General features: G+C 44.9%; 1 protein-coding gene and 1 long non-coding RNA gene across 3 annotated transcripts in view; one reads left to right on the top strand and one right to left on the bottom strand.

Annotated features, from left to right (window-relative positions):
- The window catches only part of LOC310879299, an 85,013-nt gene that overhangs the window by 19,504 nt on the left and 38,222 nt on the right, over nucleotides 1–27,287 (top strand). The gene's annotated exons all lie outside the window — the stretch shown is intronic.
- On the bottom strand, nucleotides 3,072–27,133 carry nudcd3 (NudC domain containing 3). 2 transcript variants are annotated; one of them, XM_083793843.1, is made up of 6 exons: nucleotides 26,810–27,133; nucleotides 25,049–25,470; nucleotides 21,343–21,475; nucleotides 16,873–17,016; nucleotides 8,326–8,514; nucleotides 3,072–5,122 (listed from the first exon to the last, which is right to left on the bottom strand). In XM_083793843.1, exons 1-6 carry the CDS (start codon nucleotides 27,005–27,007, stop codon nucleotides 5,012–5,014), a joined length of 1,197 nt encoding a protein of 398 aa, XP_083649969.1. In that variant the 5' UTR covers nucleotides 27,008–27,133; the 3' UTR covers nucleotides 3,072–5,011. The 2 variants fall into 2 exon arrangements, with proteins under 2 accessions (XP_083649969.1, XP_083649970.1); XM_083793844.1 differs by having other exon boundaries at nucleotides 25,061–25,470.

Raw genomic sequence — 27,287 nt, 5'->3', positions numbered from 1 at the left:
ACAAAATGTCCGCAACACAAACATTAAATGCCATTGACAATGACGGGACAAGTTACGCCATCTTGTCCCCACACCCACACGTCTCATACTTGCCATCGACAATGAAAGTAGAAATTAGGTCAACCAAATGTCCACCAAATATTATGCAAATTTGTGGCAACAGATTGGCCAGTATGAAATGATGCTTGATAGACAATGTATGATGATGAGCGCCCCTCACTTCACACGGGTCTTTTCTACATTGTCCACAACCCTTTTGACAACTGTTGCTGAAGAACAATTAAAACACTGTGGTGATCGTTACAAAACAAATCAATCAGTCAGATACCGGTAATCAAACTTCATGATAAAAGACTCTGACGCTACCTCTTCTCTCCTCCTAGATCTCGCACTCCTTCCTGTGTGTAAAGACGAGGAACAGCAGGAGATGAGTCCCAGTCTGGTGCAGCTGAAACTAGAGCCTTCACAGATTAAAGAGGAACAGCAGGAGATGAGTCCCAGTCTGGTGCAGCTGAAACTAGAGCCTTCACAGATTAAAGAGGAACGGGAAGAGGCGCTTATACTTCAAAATCCAGAAGATTCTGATGGGTTGCATAGACTTGGATCCAGCTGTGTTCACCGAATAGAATATGGAGGTAGATCTCTGTCTTTCTGTATCTGTAGAGCTGCTATAGTAGCCTATATGAACTCTTTATTCTATGTAGAAGGTTTATTGATTAGCTTTTATTTTATATTACTATTCTAATAAATAGTACCCTCTGAAGGTTAAACACTATGAAAGGGAAACTACATTCAATAGTTAACTCTCTAATTTTATCTTCTTGTCTAGAATTCCCGCACCTCCCTGTGTGCAAGGAGGAGGTTTCCCCTGAACAAGAGGAGAGGAACTCCAGTCTGGTCCAGGAGGAACCAGAACCTCCTCAGATTAAAGAGGAACAGGAAGAGGAGCTACTTCAAAGGCCAGAGGAGGCTGCTGGCTCAACACAGACATTTCTAGCAGTGAAAAGTGAAGATGCTGAGAGCAGAGACACAGAGCCTGTAGCCAGCACCTCAACTGAACACATGGAAACACAAGCTTATATAGAGTACTGCGTACCGTCACAACCAGCTAGTGATGACCTCTCTTCACACGGTTCAGAGTCTGAGCTCACTGAAGACAGTGATGACTGGGAGGAGACCAGAGGAGATCAGTCGGCTTTAAACAAACAGAACTCGCGTGAGACAGACTCGAAATCCCCACCCACGAGCAGCCGGACAGGCAACCAAAGCTTTAGTTGTACAGAGTGTGGCAAATTCTTTGTTTACATGTGTCACCTGAAACGACACATGAGGGTTCATACAGGTGAAAAACCCTTCAGTTGCACCAAGTGTAGCCAAGTCTTTGGTTACAGGATTCATCTGAGACGACACATGAGCACTCATACAGGTGAAAAGCTCCAAACCTGTACTCTGTGTGGTATCGTTTTTGTTTACAGGAGTCACCTGAAAGAACACATGAGGACTCATACAGGTGAAAAGCCCTTCACTTGTACCGAGTGCGGTAAACTCTTTGGTTACATGAGTCATCTGAAACGACACATGAGTACTCATCCATCCATACATCCATCTTCAACCGCTTATCCGTAGTCTGGTCGCGGGGGCGACTGCTCCAGAGAGCTCCAGACTTCCCCTCTCCAGAGCAACATTAGCGACTTCATCCTGGGGGATCCCGAGGCGTTCCAAGGCCAGTGAGTCGGTGGCGCGCTATGAGCTTGTAGATCTGCTATTTTTCAATAGCTAAAGTTTAACGTAACGCTTAAAACACCAAAAGGGGTTCCCGCTCCATTCTCCAAATGGGTTAAGTATCTTGTTCATGAGTGAGGGGAGGACGACGAAGGAGATCAGCCGGAGAATCGGAGCGGCAGGGGCCGACGAAAAGAGATGAGTACTTTACTCATGCAGGTGAAAAAGTCATTAGTGAACTTCTGGGTGATCTGAAGCAACATGAGGACTCATACAGGTTCACTTTCCAGGGGAAAAAGCTATAGTTTCTAATAGCTTGATGGTGTCATTGGTAGGCAGAGTGGATGAGTAGACAGACATTGTATAAGGAACATTTGCTATATGAAAATAAAGTTGAACATGGGCAAGGTGCTTCTTTAATCTTTATTTTTTTTGTTAAATGCCACGAAGTCCGAGGACTCTTCCAGAGTCATGTTTGGAGACGGTGTGTTCTTGTTCACACTTCACAGTAAAAGCCAAGACAACGTCTAGTTTGTGTTTTACTGTTTTAAGTTTCCTTCCAATGAGTTATGACCAATCTACCTTTTAACCACTTGAACCCTGCTTTGTTGTGCCGTGGATAAAATAGCAGATCTACAAGCTCACATAATCGAGCTATTTTAGCCAAATCATTATTTCTGTTGACCCATTCTGAGACTATATAGCAGTGGTTCTCAAACATTTCCACGTCATGGACCCCCACATTGACACTCATTATGCCCGCGGACCCCCCCCCCCCATTTGAAAAGATATGCCAGGGACCGCCAATAAGAGAAGGTTTTTACAGCTCTAGCAGTGATTCTCAACCCGTTTAATTTCAAGGGACCCCCAGTTTGACATGGATTTTAGGACCCCCATTTAATGGCATTTCTATCTCTGGGACCCCCAATTTAATATTGGTTCCATGACTGAGTTACAGACCCATAAGGGTTCATTTGGTTCCATTTGTACACTGAGTTACAGACCCATAAGGGTCCATTTGGTTCCATTTGTACACTGAGTTACAGACCCATAAGGGTTCATTTGGTTCCATTTGTACACTGAGTTACAGACCCATAAGGGTCCATTTGGTTCCCAATTATCATTATGCTGGGGACCCCCTGGAACCACTGGGCTATAGTGCTCAGTGGGGGTTTGTCTATGGTCGGCTTGCTTTTCTAAATCTTTAACATTTCCAAAAGCATCTATTTAAATGTAGTTATTCTATCATTACAGAGAGAATATACTAATGACGTATGCCGTTGTTGACAATTTCCGTCAACATAATTTCTACAGAAGAAGAATTTCCGGTACCATCCTTATATACATACACACACACAACTGTTTATTAATTGTATGCAGACACGATGCATACGTACATTATGGAAAATGAAGGTAAAATAAATATAAAAGAATAAAGACTGAAAACATCGAGTTACGGCACACTCGTATAGCTGTCCATGTCAATTCGTTCAAACTTTTTTTTTTTTTTTTTTTTTTTAAGCGAAAAAATAAAATCAACGAGACTGTGCTCAACGGAGGTGCAGAAAACATTTCAAAGGTTATCTGGTGCTTCAAAAAGATCACAGTGACTGAAATAATGAAGAGAAGGCGTTCCGAGCACAAAAAAAGAATAAAGATGAGGAGAGGGTGGATATAAAATCAAGGTTAACGGTACTTTATTAATGATGTTAAAACGCCAACAAACATGGGCAAGTATCAGTATAGCTTTGATGAAGACTCCTTTGTGGGTCGAAAGATGTTGGCATTTTAACACTATTAATAAAGTACCTTCATTTTATATCCACCCTCTCCTCATTTATTTATTTTAATTGGCATCGACAGCTATGAGTGTGCAGCGACTCTCTTCAATGATTTTAACCCATTCTGACCGGGCACCCATTTTGGTGTCGGCATCATGTCGTGCTTTAGCTATTTAAAAATAGCAGATCTACAAGCTCATATCGCGCCACCGAGTGGCGCGATACGAGCTTGTAGGTCTGCTATTTTTGAAAAAAAAAATCGAAGAACGACTGACATTTTTAGAATCTGATCTCAGGTCAGAATGGGTTAATCAGACAGTGTGTGTCCGGCGGAAACCTCGTATGAATCTGATCTCAGGTCAGAATGGGTTAAGGTGTCTTTAGGTGGCCGGGCACCTCTAAAGCAGTGGTTCTCCAACATGTTCATGTCATATGCCGAATAAATAAAACATTTATTCGGCATTTGAAATGAAAAGGTTTGAGAACCACTGATCTAAGTCCATCCATAATGTCTAAACGACGGGGATGGTTCTTGGTCTCAACTGATCAATATTCATCTCGTGTACAGTATGTAATCCCCCTCAGTGGGCGCGGTGCGGCACACACTGTACAGTAGGTACAGTATGAACGACAAACACACACTGTAGGTATGAACGACAACAGCATGAGACAATCATACCGGAACTCATTGAACAGAAAACGCAAAATAAACGCTTTTGATCACAAGTTCCTCTTATTGGCTAAAACGTGTTCGAGCCCCTTGCTCTCCGAAACGTACGAATCCAAACGATATGAATCGTCACTTGTCGGGTGAAAACCCTGTATGTGCAAAAGCAAAGTAGTGACAATAGCCCCGATCTACAAGCCCACGACGTATGGAACTACACGGTACAAAACTCACAACACAAACGGGTCAAAGAGCTTGTCGATCTGCTGTTTTCACTACTCTCGTGAAACACTCTTCTATGATCAGGATAGATTCATTCAGACAGAAGTTGAAATACGGAGACATAGGCGGTTCCTACCCGACGGCGCGTTCATAATATTTAACCCATTCTGAACGGGCATCCATTTTGGTGTGAGCATCATGTTATGCTTTAGCTATTGAAAAATAGCAGATCTACAAGCTCATATCGCGCCACCGGGTGGCGCGATACGAGCTTGTAGGTCTGCTATTTTTGAAAAATCGAAGATTGACTGACATTTCTAGAATCTGATCTCAGGTCAGAATGGGTTAATCAGACCAGTGTGTGTCCAGCGGAAACCTCGTATGAATCTGATCTCAGGTCAGAATGGGTTAAACGGACAGGCGGGTTCAGCCCTGCTGCAATCCCCTGTAAACTGAACCCGTCGCTTTGCATTTTGGCTTCGTGTTTACGCCGTATAAATACGTTTATACTCCTTTATACCCTTGGAAAACTCGTATATAGACGGTCTGTCTTCTGCACGTGTGCGTCATCGAACGAGAAAACGGTAAAAAAAAACAAAAAACAACAACAACAACAGAATTAGAATTGCACAGCGCTGGGCGGGATGTCGAACATGGTGGGATCAAACTGCTGCCCTCTGAACGGAGAGCCTTCTGCATCCCAGCCTTTCTTCAGCATCTCGTGCACCTTCTGTGGAGACACAACACGGACAACAAGGGTGATCAGGGTCTGTTTTGGAACAAAATAGAGCACCGAAGTCTGACATCAATGTCGGTAGAGGGCGCAAATCCACGGGTTCATGTACTTTTTATTTGCATTGTAATCCCCATAGGGGGGGATTTTAGACCCCGGCTGCTGCACTCATATGGATATGAAGAATCAACTGACTGAGAGAAAACGCTATTGTTACTGCTACTGAATTAGTTACATTTAGAACCAGACTGTATCATATATGATTGACTGACTTAAACGATAGAGAGACACCTCCCTGACAATAACGACAGAGACACCTCCCTGACAATATAACGACACAGAGACACCTCCCTGACAATATAACGACACAGAGACACCTCCCTGACAATATAACGACACAGAGACACCTCCCTGACAATATAACGATACAGAGACACCTCCCTGACAATATAACGACACAGAGACACCTCCCTGACAATATAATGATACAGAGACACCTCCCTGACAATATAACGATACAGAGACACCTCCCTGACAATATAACGATACAGAGACACCTCCCTGACAATATAACGATACAGAGACACCTCCCTGACAATATAACGACACAGAGACACCTCCCTGACAATATAACGATACAGAGACACCTCCCTGACAATATAACGACACAGAGACACCTCCCTGACAATATAACGACACAGAGACACCTCCCTGACAATATAACGACACAGAGACACCTCCCTGACAATATAACGACACAGAGACACCTCCCTGACAATAACGCCGAGACAGCTTGTTTATTTTTGGACCACAGCGCTTATATGAAACGATTTTAAGATGACCCCCTGTTATTCTCCATAGAGAAATGACTTCCGTGAACCAGGGGAATGGAGGGGATGAGCGAGTGACGCCAGGACTTCTGCGCTCTATACTTTTCCATGAACGTACATCTAGACATGGTATAGTAGATTTTAGTGTGATAATACCACATTGTACCATATGCTGTATGATAAGATAGACAGACAGACAGACGGACGGAAGGATATGTGTGGTCCTGACTCCTCACCATCTCATGGCTCTGTGGCTGATATAAACAGTATATATGTGTGGTCTGAGTCCTCACCCTCATGGCTCTGGGGCTGATATAAACAGTATATATGTGTGGTCCTAACTCCTCACCCTCATGGCTCTGTGGCTGATATAAACAGTATATGTGTGTGGTCCTGACTCCTCACCCTCATGGCTCTGGGGCTGATATAAACAGTATATGTGTGTGGTCCTGACTCCTCACCCTCATGGCTCTGTGGCTGATATAAACAGTATATATGTGTGGTCCTGACTCCTCACCCTCATGGCTCTGTGGCTGATATAAACAGTATATATGTGTGGTCCTGACTCCTCACCCTCATGGCTCTGTGGCTGATATAAACAGTATATGTGTGTGGTCCTGACTCCTCACCATCTCATGGCTCTGTGGCTGATATAAACAGTATATGTGTGTGGTCCTGACTCCTCACCCTCATGGCTCTGGGGCTGATATAAACAGTATATGTGTGTGGTCTGAGTCTCACCCTCATGGCTCTGGGGCTGATATAAACAGTATATGTGTGTGGTCCTGACTCCTCACCATCTCATGGCTCTGGGGCTGATATAAACAGCATATGTGTGTGGTCTGAGTCTCACCATCTCATGGCTCTGGGGCTGATATAAACAGTATATGTGTGTGGTCCTGACTCCTCACCCTCATGGCTCTGTGGCTGATATAAACAGTATATGTGTGGTCCTGACTCCTCACCCTCATGGCTCTGTGGCTGATATAAACAGTATATATGTGTGGTCCTGACTCCTCACCATCTCATGGCTCTGGGGCTGATATAAACAGTATATGTGTGTGGTCTGAGTCTCACCATCTCATGGCTCTGGGGCTGATATAAACAGCATATGTGTGTGGTCCTGACTCCTCACCATCTCATGGCTCTGTGGCTGATATAAACAGTATATGTGTGTGGTCCTGACTCCTCACCCTCATGGCTCTGTGGCTGATATAAACAGTATATGTGTGTGGTCCTGACTCCTCACCATCTCATGGCTCTGTGGCTGATATAAACAGTATATGTGTGTGGTCCTGACTCCTCACCCTCATGGCTCTGGGGCTGATATAAACAGTATATGTGTGTGGTCTGAGTCTCACCCTCATGGCTCTGGGGCTGATATAAACAGTATATGTGTGTGGTCCTGACTCCTCACCCTCATGGCTCTGTGGCTGATATAAACAGTATATGTGTGTGGTCCTGACTCCTCACCATCTCATGGCTCTGGGGCTGATATAAACAGTATATGTGTGGTCCTGACTCCTCACCCTCATGGCTCTGTGGCTGATATAAACAGTATATGTGTGTGGTCCTGACTCCTCACCCTCATGGCTCTGGGGCTGATATAAACAGTATATGTGTGTGGTCTGAGTCCCACCATCTCATGGCTCTGGGGCTGATATAAACAGCATATGTGTGTGGTCTGAGTCTCACCATCTCATGGCTCTGGGGCTGATATAAACAGTATATGTGTGTGGTCTGAGTCCCACCATCTCATGGCTCTGGGGCTGATATAAACAGTATATGTGTGTGGTCCTGACTCCTCACCATCTCATGGCTCTGGGGCTGATATAAACAGTATATATGTGTGGTCTGACTCCTCACCATCTCATGGCTCTGGGGCTGATATAAACAGTATATGTGTGTGGTCTGAGTCCTCACCCTCATGGCTCTGTGGCTGATATAAACAGTATATGTGTGTGGTCTGAGTCCTCACCCTCATGGCTCTGTGGCTGATATAAACAGTATATATGTGTGGTCTGACTCCTCACCATCTCATGGCTCTGTGGCTGATATAAACAGTATATATGTGTGGTCCTGACTCCTCACCCTCATGGCTCTGTGGCTGATATAAACAGTATATATGTGTGGTCTGAGTCTCACCATCTCATGGCTCTGTGGCTGATATAAGCAGTATATATGTGTGGTCCTGACTCCTCACCCTCATGGCTCTGGGGCTGATATAAACAGTATATGTGTGTGGTCTGACTCCTCACCATCTCATGGCTCTGGGGCTGATATAAACAGTATATATGTGTGGTCCTGACTCCTCACCATCATGGCTCTGTGGCTGATATAAACAGCATATGTGTGTGGTCTGAGTCTCACCATCTCATGGCTCTGGGGCTTGCCCTGTAGCTTCTGGTTGTAGTCAAAGGTCAGTCTGTCCAGGACGGCGTGCTCGTCTTCGCCCACCGTGGCCATGGAGCGCTCACGGTTAATCTGCTGGATGTCGATCTCTGGTTCTCCTTTCAGCAACGCACTCCACCACACCTCTCCGATCTTACTGAGCGTTAGCTGGGAACACACACACACATCAGCAACGCACTCCACCACACCTCTCCGATCTTACTGAGCGTTAGCTGGGAACACACACACACACACACACACATCAGCAACGCACTCCACCACACCTCTCCGATCTTACTGAGCGTTAGCTGGGAACACACACACACACACACACATCAGCAACGCACTCCACCACACCTCTCCGATCTTACTGAGCGTTAGCTGGGAACACACACACACACACACACACAAGTAACGCACTCCACCACACCTCTCCGATCTTACTGAGCGTTAGCTGGGAACACACACACACACACATCAGCAACGCACTCCACCACACCTCTCTCTCCAGCCTTACCGAGTGTTAGCTGGGAACACACACAAAGAGAGAGAGGAGAGACTCCACATGCGTTGTACAGTGCAGGACATCACGTTCTCCTCGGCATGAAGACATTCATATCATTATCTATAAATCACGTTCTCCTCAGCATGAAGACATTCATATCATTATCTATAAATCACGTTCTCCTCAGCATGAAGACATTCATATCATTATCTATAAATCACGTTCTCCTCGGCATGAAGACATTCATATCATTATCTATAAATCACGTTCTCCTCAGCATGAAGACATTCATATCATTATCTATAAATCACGTTCTCCTCGGCATGAAGACATTCATATCATTATCTATAAATCACGTTCTCCTCGGCATGAAGACATTCATATCATCATCTATAAATCACGTTCTCCTCAGCATGAAGACATTCATATCATTATCTATAAATCACGTTCTCCTCGGCATGAAGACATTCATATCATTATCTATAAATCACGTTCTCCTCGGCATGAAGACATTCATATCATTATCTATAAATCACGTTCTCCTCAGCATGAAGACATTCATATCATTATCTATAAATCACGTTCTCCTCGGCATGAAGACATTCATATCATCATCTATAAATCACGTTCTCCTCAGCATGAAGACATTCATATCATCATCTATAAATCACGTTCTCCTCGGCATGAAGACATTCATATCATTATCTATAAATCACGTTCTCCTCAGCATGAAGACATTCATATCATTATCTATAAATCACGTTCTCCTCAGCATGAAGACATTCATATCATTATCTATAAATCACGTTCTCCTCGGCAGTAAGACATTCATATCATTATCTATAAATCACGTTCTCCTCGGCATGAAGACATTCATATCATTATCTATAAATCACGTTCTCCTCGGCATGAAGACATTCATATCATCATCTATAAATCACGTTCTCCTCAGCATGAAGACATTCATATCATTATCTATAAATCACGTTCTCCTCGGCATGAAGACATTCATATCATTATCTATAAATCACGTTCTCCTCAGCATGAAGACATTCATATCATTATCTATAAATCACGTTCTCCTCAGCATGAAGACATTCATATCATCATCTATAAATCACGTTATCCTCAGCATGAAGACATTCATATCATTATCTATAAATCACGTTATCCTCAGCATGAAGACATTCATATCATTATCTATAAATCACGTTCTCCTCGGCATGAAGACATTCATATCATTATCTATAAATCACGTTCTCCTCGGCATGAAGACATTCATATCATTATCTATAAATCACGTTCTCCTCAGCATGAAGACATTCATATCATTATCTATAAATCACGTTCTCCTCAGCATGAAGACATTCATATCATTATCTATAAATCACGTTCTCCTCGGCATGAAGACATTCATATCATTATCTATAAATCACGTTCTCCTCGGCATGAAGACATTCATATCATTATCTATAAATCACGTTCTCCTCAGCATGAAGACATTCATATCATCATCTATAAATCACGTTATCCTCAGCATGAAGACATTCATATCATTATCTATAAATCACGTTCTCCTCAGCATGAAGACATTCATATCATCATCTATAAATCACGTTCTCCTCAGCATGAAGACATTCATATCATTATCTATAAATCACGTTCTCCTCGGCATGAAGACATTCATATCATCATCTATAAATCACGTTCTCCTCGGCATGAAGACATTCATATCATTATCTATAAATCACGTTCTCCTCGGCATGAAGACATTCATATCATTATCTATAAATCACGTTCTCCTCAGCATGAAGACATTCATATCATTATCTATAAATCACGTTCTCCTCGGCATGAAGACATTCATATCATTATCTATAAATCACGTTCTCCTCAGCATGAAGACATTCATATCATTATCTATAAATCACGTTCTCCTCAGCATGAAGACATTCATATCATTATCTATAAATCACGTTCTCCTCGGCATGAAGACATTCATATCATCATCTATAAATCACGTTCTCCTCAGCATGAAGACATTCATATCATCATCTATAAATCACGTTCTCCTCGGCATGAAGACATTCATATCATTATCTATAAATCACGTTCTCCTCGGCATGAAGACATTCATATCATCATCTATAAATCACGTTCTCCTCAGCATGAAGACATTCATATCATTATCTATAAATCACGTTCTCCTCGGCATGAAGACATTCATATCATTATCTATAAATCACGTTCTCCTCAGCATGAAGACATTCATATCATTATCTATAAATCACGTTCTCCTCGGCATGAAGACATTCATATCATCATCTATAAATCACGTTCTCCTCGGCATGAAGACATTCATATCATCATCTATAAATCACGTTCTCCTCAGCATGAAGACATTCATATCATCATCTATAAATCACGTTCTCCTCAGCATGAAGACATTCATATCATTATCTATAAATCACGTTCTCCTCAGCATGAAGACATTCATATCATTATCTATAAATCACGTTCTCCTCGGCATGAAGACATTCATATCATTATCTATAAATCACGTTCTCCTCAGCATGAAGACATTCATATCATCATCTATAAATCACGTTCTCCTCAGCATGAAGACATTCATATCATTATCTATAAATCACGTTCTCCTCAGCATGAAGACATTCATATCATTATCTATAAATCACGTTCTCCTCAGCATGAAGACATTCATATCATTATCTATAAATCACGTTCTCCTCGGCATGAAGACATTCATATCATTATCTATAAATCACGTTCTCCTCAGCATGAAGACATTCATATCATTATCTATAAATCACGTTCTCCTCGGCATGAAGACATTCATATCATCATCTATAAATCACGTTCTCCTCGGCATGAAGACATTCATATCATCATCTATACATCACGTTCTCCTCAGCATGAAGACATTCATATCATCATCTATAAATCACGTTCTCCTCAGCATGAAGACATTCATATCATTATCTATAAATCACGTTCTCCTCAGCATGAAGACATTCATATCATTATCTATAAATCACGTTCTCCTCGGCATGAAGACATTCATATCATTATCTATAAATCACGTTCTCCTCAGCATGAAGACATTCATATCATCATCTATAAATCACGTTCTCCTCAGCATGAAGACATTCATATCATCATCTATATGCCCCATTGGCCTGAATAGAAGACTACGTTTTTTTTCTTCTTTTCCAAAAGAACGGGGTCGTGTTGTAAATCGGGGACTAGACTATTTGACACTCAATGTTCGTTTTCCACAAATGAGTGTGTCGAATGGGGGTCGTCTTATATTTCGGGACAATACGGGTATGTAAATCTTATAAGCTCTATATCTGGTTTATTGCAGGAGGATGCAGGATGACGCGAGGCTCGCCGGTTTGATTTGGGCCGCCTTTTGCGGGACCGGGAACCCGAACGAGGTTCAAGGTATTTAACCCATTCTGACCGGGCACCCATTTTGGTGTCGGCATCATGTTATGCTTTAGCTATTTAAAAAGAGCAGATCTACAAGCTCATATCGCGCCACCGAGTGGCGCGATACGAGCTTGTAGGTCTGCTATTTTTGAAAAATCGAAGAGCGACTGACATTTTTAGAATCTGATCTCAGGTCAGAATGGGTTCATCAGACCAGTGTGTGTCCGGCGGAAACCTCGTATGAATCTGATCTCAGGTCAGAATGGGTTAAATAGCGACGGACGCAAGGCTCTACTGTCAACCACACAGCGTCCAGGTATTTAAATACAGATGCAGGGCTCTATACTCACAACCACACAGCGACCAGGCTCCAGGTATTTAACCCATTCTGACCTGAGATCAGATTCATACGAGGTTTCCACTGGACACACACTGGTCTGATTAACCCATTCTGACCTGAGATCAGATTCTAGAAATGTCAGTCGCTCTTCGATTTTTCGAAAAATAGCAGACCTACAAGCTCGTAGCGCGCCACTCGGTGGCGCGCTATGAGCTTGTAGGTCTGCTATTTTTCAATAGCTAAAGCATAACATAGTGCTAACACCAAAATGGGTGCCCGTTCAGAATGGGTTAAATACAGATGCAGGGCTCTATACTCACAACCACACAGCTATGGAGTTACATTTGTCTCTTTATTAACCAAACAAAAGAAAAATTAACCAAACAAAAGAAAAACATTTGAGAGAGAAAAAATCTAAACAGAACAAAAAACTATTTTTAATTCAAACAAATTAAAAACGCAATCAAAAAATATATTTGCAAGCAAAAAAAAAAAAGATTTGAAAGAAAAGAAAAAATAATTGAGAACAAAACTTTTAAAAATTAAAAAAAAATTAAATTAAAAAAAATTAAAAATTAAAAATTAAACTACATAAAACAAAATACTTACTAAATGTTTGGGTAATAATAATATGTGTTGTGCTAAATAAAATGTTTTTAATGTTTTTTTTCCTTCGTTTGCGAATGAAAGTTTTTTTTTTCTCATTGCAAAACGCCTTCTCTCTCAAAACCTATGTCTTTGGTCTCGATTTTTTTTTTCTCTCTCAAAACCTATGTCTTTGGTCTCGATTTTTTTTTTTTCTCTCTTGGATTATTTGTGTGAGGGGTGAAAGTTCAGAAGGCGGGTCCTACGCTGAAAAGATGTAAGACACCTCTCCATTGGCCACTGTCTTAAACCCTTGCTTAGGGTGCAAATCTCAACTGTTTTGGACGGGGGTGGGCTCGTTGGAATCGTGTCGCCCCCCTGGGGGCGTCTTTGGGGGGCTCAAGGTTCAGGGACCCCCAGGGACCCCCTGGGACCCCCCAGGGACCCCCAAATGGTAACTGTCATTTCTCAACCGTTTTTGACGGGGGTGGGCTTGTTGTGATTGTGTCGCCCCCCTGGGGGCGTCTTTGTGGGTCTCAAGGTTCAGGGACCCCCAGGGACCCCCCAGGGACCCCCAAATGGTAACTCTGTCATTTCTCAACCGTTTTGGACGGCGGTGGGCTCGTTGGAATCGTGTCGCCCCCCTGGGGGCGTCTTTAGGGGGCTCAAGGTTCAGGGACCCCGAGGGACCCCCTGGGACCCCCCAGGGACCCCCAAATGGTAACTGTCATTTCTCAACCGTTTTGGACGGCGGTGGGCTCGTTGTGATTGTGTCGCCCCCCTGGGGGCGTCTTTATGGGGCTCAAGGTTCAGGGACCCCGAGGGACCCCCCGGGACCCCCCAGGGACCCCCAAATGGTAACTGTCATTTCTCAACTGTTTTGGACGGCGGTGGGCTCTTTGGAATCGTGTCGCCCCCCCCTGGTGGCGTTCTCAAGGTTTTGGAGGTTCGGGGACCCCCCGGGACCCCCCAGGGACCCCCAAATGGTAACTCTGTCATTTCTCAACCGTTTTGGACGGCTCGTTGTTATTGTGTCGCCCCCCTGGGGGCGTCTTTGGGGGTCTCAAGGTTCAGGGACCCCCCCGGGACCACCCAGGGACCCCCAAATGGTAACTCTGTCATTTCTCAACCGTTTTGGATGGCGGTGGGCTCGTTGGAATCGTGTCGCCCCCCTGGGGGCGTCTTTAGGGGGCTCAAGGTTCAGGGACCCCGAGGGACCCCCCGGGACCCCCCAGGGACCCCCAAATGGTAACTCTGTCATTTCTCAACCGTTTTTGACGGGGGTGGGCTTGTTGTGATTGTGTCGCCCCCCTGGGGGCGTCTTTGTGGGTCTCAAGGTTAAGGGACCCCCAGGGACCCCCCAGGGACCCCCAAATGGTAACTGTCATTTCTCAAATGTATTGGACCGGGGTGGGCTCGTTGGAATCGTGTCGCCCCCCTGGGGGCGTCTTTAGGGGGCTCAAGGTTCAGGGACCCCGAGGGACCCCCCGGGACCCCCCAGGGACCCCCAAATGGTAACTCTGTCATTTCTCAACCGTTTTGGACGGCGGTGGGCTCGTTGTGATTGTGTCGCGATTGTGTCGCCCCCCCGGGACCCCCCAGGGACCCCCAAATGGTAACTGTCATTTCTCAACTGTTTTGGACGGCGGTGGGCTCTTTGGAATCGTGTCGCCCCCCCCTGGTGGCGTTCTCAAGGTTTTGGAGGTTCGGGGACCCCCCGGGACCCCCCAGGGACCCCCAAATGGTAACTCTGTCATTTCTCAACCGTTTTGGACGGCTCGTTGTTATTGTGTCGCCCCCCTGGGGGCGTCTTTGGGGGTCTCAAGGTTCAGGGACCCCCCCGGGACCACCCAGGGACCCCCAAATGGTAACTCTGTCATTTCTCAACCGTTTTGGACGGCGGTGGGCTCGTTGGAATCGTGTCGCCCCCCTGGGGGCGTCTTTAGGGGGCTCAAGGTTCAGAGACCCCGAGGGACCCCCCGGGACCCCCCAGGGACCCCCAAATGGTAACTGTCATTTCTCAACTGTTTTGGACGGCGGTGGGCTCTTTGGAATCGTGTCGCCCCCCCCTGGTGGCGTTCTCAAGGTTTTGAAGGTTCGGGGACCCCCCGGGACCCCCCAGGGACCCCCAAATGGTAACTCTGTCATTTCTCAACCGTTTTGGACGGCTCGTTGTTATTGTGTCGCCCCCCTGGGGGCGTCTTTGGGGGTCTCAAGGTTCAGGGACCCCCAGGGACCACCCAGGGACCCCCAAATGGTAACTCTGTAATTTCTCAAAGTGTGTGAGAGAGAGAGCTATAGTAAGAAGAATATGCAGATGAATATAAATGGTTCTCTCTGTCTCTCCCTCCCATCAATAAAGATCTATCATAAAAATGTCAAGAGTTACCATGTGGAAGTCCCCAGGGGTCCCCGAACCTCCAAAACCCTGATAATGCGCCCAGAGAGGCAACACGATTCCAACGAGCCCACCCCCGTCCAAAACGGTTGAGAAATGACAGAATTACCATTTGGGGTCCCGGGGGGTCCCGGGGGGTCCCCGAACCTACAAAACCCTGAGAACGCCCCCAGGGGGGCAACACGATTCCAACAAGCCCACCCCTGTCCAAAATGCTTGAGAAATGACAGAGTTACCATTTGGGGGTCCCTGGGGGGTCCCGGGGGGTCCCCGAACCTCCAAAACCCTGAGAACACCCCCAGGGGGGCGACACGATTCCAACGAGCCCACCGCCGTCCAAAACGGTTGAGAAATGACAGAGTTACCATTTGGGGGTCCCTGGGGGGTCCCTGGGGGTCCCTGAACCTTGAGACCCACAAAGACGCCCCCAGGGGGGCGACACAATCACAACAAGCCCACCCCCGTCAAAAACGGTTGAGAAATGACAGAGTTACCATTTGGGGGTCCCTGGGGGGTCCCTGGGGGGTCCCTGGGGGTCCCTGAACCTTGAGACGCCCCAGGGGGGCGACACGATTCCAACGAGCCCACCCCCGTCCAAAACAGTTGAGATTTGCACCCTAAGCAAGGGTTTAAGACAGTGGCCAATGGAGAGGTGTCTTACATCTTTTCAGCGTAGGACCCGCCTTCTGAACTTTCACCCCTCACACAAATAATCCAAGAGAGAAAAAAAAAAAATCGAGACCAAAGACATAGGTTTTGAGAGAGAAAAAAAAAATCGAGACCAAAGACATAGGTTTTGAGAGAGAAGGCGTTTTGCAATGAGAAAAAAAAAACTTTCATTCGCAAACGAAGGAAAAAAAACATTAAAAACATTTTATTTAGCACAACACATATTATTATTACCCAAACATTTAGTAAGTATTTTGTTTTATGTAGTTTAATTTTTAATTTTTAATTTTTTTTAATTTAATTTTTTTTTAATTTTTAAAAGTTTTGTTCTCAATTATTTTTTCTTTTCTTTCAAATCTTTTTTTTTTTTGCTTGCAAATATATTTTTTGATTGCGTTTTTAATTTGTTTGAATTAAAAATAGTTTTTTGTTCTGTTTAGATTTTTTCTCTCTCAAATGTTTTTCTTTTGTTTGGTTAATTTTTCTTTTGTTTGGTTAATAAAGAGACAAATGTAACTCCATACACAGCGACCAGGCTCCAGGTATTTAAAGACAGATGCAGGGCTCTATACTCACAACCACACAGCGACCAGGCTCCAGGTTCCAGAGCGACTCCTCGGGGTTGATCCTGTGCGTCAGCTCCCCCTCCACCAGTACGCTGTCCTCCGCTCCGTCCTTCAGACAGACCCGTACACTGCTGCTCTGCAGGCTCACCACCACCTGACCACACCGTTAACACTTTTAATTGCCCGCCGCCCGGGGTTATTTAATGCGTTACATTGTAGCGCCCATTCGATTTGTAAAACACTGACCCTTTTTTCCGGACGGACCGGATGTTGTTGTGAATGTGTTGTGTAGCAGCTAACGATAGCCACGCCGCTCTAGCCCATTCTGACCGGGCACCCATTTTGGTGTTAGCATCATGTTATGCTTTAGCTATTTAAAAATAGCAGATCTACAAGCCGAGTGGCGCGATACGAGCTTGTAGGTCTGCTATTTTTGAAAAATCGAAGAGCGACTGACATTTTTAGAATCTGATCTCAGGTCAGAATGGGTTCATCAGACCAGTGTGTGTCCGGCGGAAACCTCGTTATGAATCTGATCTCAGGTCAGAATGGGCTAGAGACGATCGACAACAACGGGAGGTAAGAATAAATCTATCGCGACTTATAGCGACGGGACCGCGGAGCGCCGTCTAACACAGGACCTTTTTGTCATAATTAGACGGGATGATTTAGATCGCGAGTTATTAATGTTTTAAGATTTTCGTTTTCATCAGCTAAACAGGGGGAGGGAGTTTTTCAATGACGTCTCACTCTTACGCAACAACGAGGATTGCCCAACAGGCGCTCCTATAGGCTGTGGAGCCAACAGGCGCTCCTATAGGCTGTGGAGCCATGCGATCCGTTCTCATATCAATAAACTTCGCCTTTTGGACAATACTTCGTCCTGGGCGTCGGGCGTTACTAATAGAAAGGACAAAGAACTTCGTCCTGGGCGCTGGGGGTGTTAATACACTTTTCAAAATGTATATATATATATATATATACACACACACACACCGGTATATATATTAAAAATTTGCACACATTTTCAAAAATAGCAGATCTACAAGCACATAGCACGGCACCAAGTGGCGTGCTATGATATGATATGAACTTTATTTGTATTTTGCTTTTCAAAACATAGTTCCAAAGTAGAGCCCGACCGATGCCATATTTTTGGGTCCGATGCCGATGCCGATTTTGGAGAGACCTACACCACCGATGCCGATACGATGCCGATGTTTTGGACCGATGTTTCGTAATCAATAATAAAAAATACATTTTAAAAACGTCTAAACTTCAAAATACGTTTTTTTTATTCAATTAACAATAGAATACATTGAATACATTTAAATGAAATGTTTTGGCACATAAGGCTTTTTTTCTAAATTAAATGCACCCCTATATATGCCCTCCTATTATCCAGCTATTAGTGTAGATTAGGGCTGACCTTCGATTACGTTTTTGATGATCGACGCTTCGATAAAAATTTGTTTCGATCTTCGACGCTTCGAAACCCAACGGGGGGGGGGGGTGCGATGCGAGGTGCGCGATGCGAGGTGCGCGATGCGAGGCGCGCACCTTAAACAATAGCGGAGAGAAAGGCTTGGATTGGTCTCATTTATTTAAAACGATTAGCATTGAAGCAACAACTGTTGCAGCCTTCATGAAAGCAGTGACGCACAAATAATTAGGCTTAATAAAACAGCCGACCGTAACAAGTCAACTGCCTGACGCAGGCATTACCTCTCAAAAAAATATATATATATCCAGAAAATGTAGGGATTTAGCTTCTCTTCCGATTGAAACAAAGATGTGAAAACACCAAAAAAAGCACCAGTCCTGGAGCTCCAGGCGTGCTAATTTGCGCCGCGGTCTACGCCGCTCTCAGACCCTTCCGACGAGGCTCTTTCTTGGTGTAGAAAAGTGTGGATGACCGCGGCTCAAATTAGCGCGCCTGGAGCCCAGGAGGTCAGGGCTTTTCCCCCTGTCCCATGCGTGAAATTCCGACGCGGATTTTTCGCCCGGCCATCCCGTATGTGATACGCCAATTTCTTGTCACATAGTTGACACTGTACACCACTTGTTCTTTGTTCTCCTTGCATATTCTAAAATGCAACCACACTTTAGATTTCTTTTGTGGCGGCATGACTGCAGGCTGCTGTGTGACTGTGTTGACTTCCTTGTTGTTCGGGGAGAGGGGAGGAGGCGTTGCGGTGCTGCGAGGCGCGAGCATGGCTCGCGGACCAAATGGGGCCGTCTCGCGGACCAAAAGCGGCCGCTTTTTTTTTTATGACTATTCGATTCAAAATTTAAAAATCGATTCCTGTGCGTATCGATTGAACATCGATTAATCGATTTTTTTGGGTCAGCCCTAGTGTAGATGTCCGTCCTACAAAAAATGTCAGTGTCTGAGCAATAGACACCTTAATCACCATTACATCACCTAATCAACATGAGTTAGACTTTAATATATTAGCACCCCTCACTTCACACAGGTGTAATTTTTTTAGTTGTATGTAGGATCAGGGCTCCAGACTAACTTTTTCACAGGTAGCACTGTGCCACCTACCTTTTCATTTGGTAGCGCCACCACAAATTAGGTAGCACTATTGATTTCTTTGTATAGCATGGTATTAATACATGATCTTATCATGCCTTTTATTTATGTAGTGGTTTCCACCATTATAGGTTTGAATCATAAAACCCTACAAAGGTCACTGTGTAAAAAACAGCAACCTACCTGGTTATACTTCAAAACACTGTAGATGATTTGAACCCAACACAAAGTCACTCAGTCAATAAAGGCAATATTTATATTCCACACACAGAAAGTCAGTTTAAGGTTTTGTGTTGAAAATTAAATGCAGTCCAAACCTTTGGGATTAATAAAGTGACAATTTGTACAATATACCATTACCATTATCCAAATTAATTCCTTATTATAATATTTTTACATTTGTAAAAATGTGAAATACCAACGAATTCTTAATCCTTTTCCTTGTCTTCATGGGCCAACTTGTGAAAGCTGCATACTTTTATCGTGAAGGTAAAAGTTTCTGAATGCTCTCAGAGCCTGCATATCTCCGCATGCTGAAAATAGCTGATCTTCAAGATCACAACGTGTTGCGGACGCGACGCGTTGTGAGCTTGTAGATCAGCTATTTTCAGGACACACTTTGTACGACGAAGAATAAATCAGGCATCAGCGCTCTTCACTCACTGGGAGGGAGATTAATGTATTTTGTTGGCCGATAATCATGTATGGACACAGGCTACCTCCTTGATGCAAACATAACAAGCTTTGGAAGCTATTTTTCGTGGCACATTATATGTTTAATCAAACAATAAGTGATCATCATGCAGTTAGTCAGATATGCGCGCTGCGCTCCAGTGAAATTGTACAGCTGAGAAAGATTAGTTAATTTGTGTCGGATAAACTGCGTTCAGACCTGAATATATATTCTCCTCGGTTCGTCCAGTTTGTACCGCGGCAGGTCGCGCTGCGCCCGTTTGCGCAATTCTCGTCTTTGCATTGCCTTTGTATGTAATCGCGCCGCTCTGACCATCCAAGTCTGAAGGGCTTATTGGTGGGTTTTCGTGAACGATCGTTCTTTGAACACTGGGCGTCAGGCCAACGTCCAATGTTTTTATCACGTAGTTGCGCTGCGCACCCGACAGAGTGCTATACTTTTCCACTAAGCGGTGCAGAACCGAAAAGGTGATATACTTCTCTAGTACAGCGGTGCAGGACCGAGAGAGTGATATTTGCAGGATGGACTGTAGTAAACATTAAAATAATTTTCCCCCTCCTGTATAAACATCGGGACATCGGATTAAATAAACACCGATGTCCGATGTTGCAAAATGACGCGAAAATGACCGATACATCGGTGCGACCGACGGATCGGTCGGGCTCTATTCCAAAGTGCTGCACAGAGCAAGATTAAAAACAGCAAGAAACACACAATAACAAAATGATAATGGCACACAAAACAATAACAAGCATGTATGTACAGTTGGCTATTAAATAGATATGATCTTGTGTATCTGCAATTTGCGATGGATTTTGTATGTAAGCAGATGAAGCATGATTAATCCCAGGTTGTGGAGCAGTGTTTTGCACAAAGACAGACGATCTACAAGCTCACGATGCATTGTTGAGAGCTTCTTCCATTTCCCACATGATTTAATTTAAGCCTGATTTAACCCATTCTGAACGGGCACCCATTTTGGTGTCAGCATCATGTTATGCTTTAGCTATTTAAAAATAGCAGATCTACAAGCTCATAGCGCGCCACCGAGTGGCGCGATACGAGCTTGTAGGTCTGCAAAAAAAAAAAATTCGAAGAGCGACTGACATTTTTAGAACCGGATCTCAGGTCAGAATGGGTTCATCAGACCAGTGTGTGTCCGGCGGAAACCTCGTATGAATCTGATCTCAGGTCAGAATGGGCTAAGAATAAATAAGGCTCTGGAGTCCTGGAGAGTCTTTATTCACCTGTTTGCCTTTGACGACTGTTTTAGGGACTTTGACGCGGACCTCCACGTCGGTGTAGTCCTGAGACCAGGTGTAGTTTTCCCTCACGGCGCCGTTATAGCTTTCTGGGTCCGACTGGAACTTCTCCTGAGCCCTGAAACAGATGCACAGAACACCACTTTAAAATCTTCCAAAAACATGTTGGAAATGTCTCCTCGTAGTCAGATAGTCTGACTATTTCATCATCTATCTAGTAAGGCTGTACCCTAGCCCTTATTTTAGGACTCGAACTTCGGCAGGAATTTTCGAGTGAACATTCGGACCATTTGTTTCTAATTAATTAAAAAAATAACCGTCTCGATCAGAGCGTCTGAGTAGCAGTTTTCGGAAGGGCGGGGGAGCAGTCGGTTTGGGGGGGGGTTCCCGACGGCTGCGCGTCGCTTCCTCCTCTGACAGAGGGGAAGCGAGTAAGCGACGCCGTCAGAAGCCCCCTCGCTCAGGAAGGCCCCCTCACTCAGACACACAACGTGTGTTGTTGCGACAATAACATACAGCCTACCGGTATGTAAGAGGAATATAAACACAAGACCGTAAACTTCATATTTACCCTGCTCTAATGCAACAAAAGTGTGTTCTTCCACACTCACAAGAAGTGGGCACAGGGAAAAAGCAGATCTTCCGTGACCGTTTTGCTTAACAATGATCACTCCTTTTGGCTATCATGCTAGAGAGCATATGCTAATATATTGTGGCTGCTAGTAAGAAAAGCGATCATGCTGGCGTGTGAGTGAGTGAGTGAGTGAGTGAGTGAGTGAGTGAGAGAGAGAGAGAGAGAGAGAGAGAGAGAGAGAGAGAGAGAGAGAGAGGCGTCAGTCTCCAATCACCAAATGAATGTGCACAGCAGAACAATAAGGGGAGATTTCTTTAAAAAATCATAACTTCTGACAGGAATGCACTAGAAACTTACTTTTTTTACATGTTCATATCGCATTCTCGCCGAGATATATTTTAAGTTAATAAAACGTAATAATAAAAATATATTTTTTTTAAATAAAAATTATATTAAAGAAACGAATGGTTCAAGCCCATTAATTAAGATTCGAGTGCCAACCCTAACGAGCAAACATTCGAACCTTGAATGTTTGGGGACAGCCTTACTATCTAGTGGAGATATGTATTTTCTATTTTCTTTAAATTATTTAACCCATTCTGTACGGGAACCCCTTTTGGTGTTTTACCTTTTAAGCATTATACATTATACTAACGTTATACTTTAGCTATTGTGGCGCAAGTCTTTGAATATATATTCTTTCAAAGTTGTTCCAGGGGGGGGGGGGTATGTTTTTGATGGGGGTCCACGGCCAAATGCATAATTCTGGGGGTTCTTGACATGAAACAGGTTGAGCACCGCTGACAGAGAAATACAGGGTTTTTCAGAAAACCTTTAGGATTTAGACAATTGTAGAATCGGCCTCAGGTCTAAATGGTAAATATAATAGATGTTATAATACTGCACTTCGCTTCAGCTCAAAACCTTTACCAGTCGTTCTTGGTGTGGAAGGGCTCTTATCAGTAATCCACAGACTATTATTTAGGCATTTTGCAGAAGCCATCATCCACAGTTTGACTTATAAGTGCAAAATCATATTATATTTTAAACCCCCTGAAATAATTGTTGATGAGAGATCTTAATTAACTCAAGGGGCATGTAGAGGCTACTTTACACATAATCATACAGCATATGAGAAGGAATTACTAAGCATAGGACTAAGCATACATCAAGGTGACAAAGTAGTTACCATACTTTATGTTTCTAAGCTGTGTTCTTGAGTCACCTAAAGTTTTTTGGAATGCGAAGGGAGTGCAAAAGGTGACAGGAATCACAACTGGCGTTATCTTATCAGCGCTGATAAAAACAAACGCTGACAAAAACAAACCTACTAATGCCGACACCGGTCCACAGCCAGACAGACACTTATGTTAGTGTCTTGCCAACATATACTTTGTGCCATCCCATGACTGCCCGGAGTCTGCCCGCTCCTTAGGGGCCTTTAAGTCTTTACTTAAAACCCATCTCTTCTCCATGGCTTTCAATGACGTTTGACCTAATTAACCTGTGTAATACTTGTGTTGTTTTCCTATGCTCTTTGTGTTGATTGTATGATTGTTTTATGATCCTGTACAGTCTTTGTACAGGACCTTCTGGTCTTTGTAAATGTGCTGACAGCGAGTCACATACAGGCTCTAATGCAGCCTGACAGCGAGTCACATACAGGCTCTAATGCAGCCTGACAGCGAGTCACAGACAGGCTCTAATGCAGCCTGACAGCGAGTCACATACAGGCTCTAATGCAGCCTGACAGCGAGTCACATACAGGCTCTAATGCAGCCTGACAGCGAGTCACATACAGGCTCTAATGCAGCCTGACAGCGAGTCACATACAGGCTCTAATGCAGCCTGACAGCGAGTCACATACAGGCTCCAATGCAGCCTGACAGCGAGTCACAGACAGGCTCTAATGCAGCCTGACAGCGAGTCACATACAGGCTCTAATGCAGCCTGACAGCGAGTCACATACAGGCTCTAATGCAGCCTGACAGCGAGTCACATACAGGCTCTAATGCAGCCTGACAGCGAGTCACATACAGGCTCTAATGCAGCCTGACAGCGAGTCACATACAGGCTCTAATGCAGCCTGACAGCGAGTCACAAACAGGCTCCAATGCAGCCTGACAGCGAGTCACATACAGGCTCTAATGCAGCCTGACAGCGAGTCACATACAGGCTCTAATGCAGCCTGACAGCGAGTCACATACAGGCTCTAATGCAGCCTGACAGCGAGTCACAAACAGGCTCCAATGCAGCCTGACAGCGAGTCACATACAGGCTCTAATGCAGCCTGACAGCGAGTCACATACAGGCTCTAATGCAGCCTGACAGCGAGTCACATACAGGCTCTAATGCAGCCTGACAGCGAGTCACATACAGGCTCTAATGCAGCCTGACAGCGAGTTACATACAGGCTCCAATGCAGCCTGTCAGCGAGTCGCGGTTTCGATCCCCGAACACGACGGCCTTTGCTTGCGTGTCACTCTCCGTCTCTCTCTACTACTCGTTTCCTGTCTCTCTAATAATAACTATACAAGGGCCTCCACACATGTTCTCCCCGTGTCCCTTAGGGTAGGTTCCCTCACATGTTCTCCCCGTGTCCCCTAGGGTAGGTACCCTCACATGTTCTCCCCGTGTCCCCTAGGGTAGGTACCCTCACATGTTCTCCCCGTGTCCCCTAGGGTAGGTACCCTCACATGTTCTCCCCGTGTCCCCTAGGGTAGGTACCCTCACATGTTCTCCCCGTGTCCCCTAGGGTAGGTACCCTCACATGTTCTCCCCGTGTCCCCAAGGGTAGGTAACCCTCACAAAAACATGCAGTAATCCTGGTCACTAAACTGCCTCCCCCTGGCCAGCCGGGGCGCCTGATGGAGGGGAAAGGAACTGGTTGGAATAACGTGTTCCTTCCACGCGCTACGTCCAACCAGGTAAACTCCCCCCTGTCAGGTGTAAAAGGAGCAACTTGGACACTCAGGCATGAGGGAAGCATGAGTTCAAGTCCGTTGCTCTCCCCAGGTTGGTGGAGGGTGTGTAGAGGGCAGAAAAGCCCCCCAAGGAATATCTAGAAAAAGAGACACACAAAACAAAACAAAACCATACACAGCACAGAGCATTTACAAGCCTACTAACGCGTCTGCTGAAGGTTTGGCACTGGCTCCAAGTCTCTGGTCTCCCTGTGAAGCACTCGTCTGGACAGGAGCGCTGCTGGTTGGGGTGAGGAGCTGAGGGCCGGAGGAGGAAGAGGAGGAGGATGGGGATGATTCCATGGTACCTCTGGAGGAAGAGGAGGATGGGGATGATTCCATGGTAGCGCTGGAGGAGGAAGAGGAGGCCGCCTCCGTCTTATGTGCAGCCACAGCAGCACTCTGGCGGGCCGATGATGATGACGCCGACGATGGCGACTCCTCCTCCGTCCTCTGTGGAGTCTCCACCTCCACCTCCTGAATGGCTGCCGGAGGAGGAGGGAGGAGCCTGGTGCTCTCCTCCGTCTGCTGTCTCTCTCGGTCCTGCTCCGCCATGCGCTCAAACAACTTGAATGTCTGGAAGTGTAATTAAAAAAAGGAAATCACACCCGTGTCTGTGAAGGGAGGGCCCGATCTTATCGTCATGCATCATCTCATTTACGTCCTCCTCCTCCTCACCTTCGTCTTTAACCCATTCTGACCTGAGATCAGATTCATTACGAAGGTTTCCACTGGACACACACTGTTCTGATTAACCCATTCTGACCTGAGATCAGATTCTAAAAATGTCAGTCGTTTTTTTTAGATTTTTCAAAAATAGCAGACCTACAAGCTCGTATCACGCCACTCGGTGGCACGATATGAGCTTGTAGATCTGCTATTTTTAAATAGCTAAAGCACGACGTGATGCTGACACCAAAATGGGTGCCCGTTCAGAATGGGTTAATGTATGTGTTTTACACGAACACTCTCAAACTTGTCCATCCATTGTCAACGGGATTTAATGTTTGTGTAGGACAAAGTTTGTGTTGGCACAAACAACACAAGCTGGACATAGGAGGGGCTAGGAGAGTTCACCTAACATGACAGTGACATGATATGATGATATAGAACTTTATTGTCAGTTTGCACTGACAGTTGTCTTGCGATGCAGAGGCCTTGTATGCAACACATACATATACACACATTTGACACAACACGGGACAAAAAAGAAAATACAATGACATACATTACATACATAGAAACATAAGGGCAGAGAGCAATGTCCACAGCTCAGTCTAGTCCTGGCCAAAATCCTGATTGGCCAGGACTAGACTGAGCTGGGGACATCCTCAGTGACAGTGTTAATCTATTTTATACAGTTGTAGTGTGTACCTAGTGTTGCAGACAGTGTTATGCATCTTTGAAACATCTCACGACCACTTAAGCAAAGAGCGCCGCACGGCCTGAACGGAGCGTATGTAGCCTACAGCTGTGTGTACCATAGACAATGGAATAAATGCTAAGGGACCCTACGGGTGAACGATGGAAAGGGGCTACTTGAGGACCATGCTCTGGGAGTTAAATAAAGGGTTATAACTACACCTTGAGGACCATGCTCTGGGGGTTAAATAAAGGGTTATAAAGGGTGTTAAAGTGCACCTTGAGGACCATGCTCTGGGGGTTAAATAAAGGGTTATAAATGGTGTTAAAGTGCACCTTGAGGACCATGCTCTGGGGGTTAAATAAAGGGTTATAACTACACCTTGAGGACCATGCTCTGGGGGTTAAATAAAGGGTTATAAAGGGTGTTAAAGTGCACCTTGAGGACCATGCTCTGGGGGTTAAATAAAGCGTTATAAAGGGTGTTAAAGTGCACCTTGAGGACCATGCTCTGGGGGTTAAATAAAGGGTGTTAAAGGGTGTTAAAGTGCACCTTGAGGACCATGCTCTGGGCCGCCCCGGGGGGGAAGCCCATGCGGTCGGTGGGCCGCAGCAGCCGGCGGTAGAAGTCGGTCTTGCGGTACAGAAAGCCGAAGTAGACCTGCAGAAAGTCATGGATGTTCCCGACGTGCTGCAGCACACCCAGCAGAGCGTGGTCGTACATCTCCGTCATCTGCAGCGGCGACGCCATTGATATACCCCAACAACAACAACACTTTGTTTTAGTTTATTATTATCGGTGGAAAGTCGGGTAAATTAAAAAGTATTGTTTACGAAACAAAACAATACGAGGACTTGCTAAGTAATGCTAGCCGAGCAGCCGCTAACTGTAGCCAATAATAGACCCCAGGGTTGGGTTGCCAGTCCCACGGTTGGTTGTGAGCGAAATAAGCAACCTTGTTTCCTGTTTTTTTTTTTTTTTTATTGATTGATTGAAATATTTATAAACCGTTTGTAGAATTTACAGTACA

Source organism: Protomyctophum parallelum (assembly GCF_964188405.1).
Source record: "Protomyctophum parallelum genome assembly, chromosome: 21".
In the NCBI taxonomy this organism is placed as follows: Eukaryota; Metazoa; Chordata; class Actinopteri; order Myctophiformes; family Myctophidae; genus Protomyctophum; species Protomyctophum parallelum.
Note: the sequence above shows the minus strand (reverse complement) of the source record. Positions and strands in the feature narration are given on the sequence as shown.

Coding starts and splice junctions, on each gene's coding strand:
- nudcd3 (XM_083793843.1), bottom strand. CDS start 27,007: ATGGCGTCGCCGCTGCAGATGACGGAGATGTACGACCACGCTCTGCTG. Junction 21,476..25,048: donor GCAGACGCGTTAGTAGGCTT/GTAAATGCTCTG, acceptor CATCTGTTTCAG/GGCTCAGGAGAAGTTCCAGT. Junction 17,017..21,342: donor CAGTCGTCAAAGGCAAACAG/GTGAATAAAGAC, acceptor CGGTGTGGTCAG/GTGGTGGTGAGCCTGCAGAG.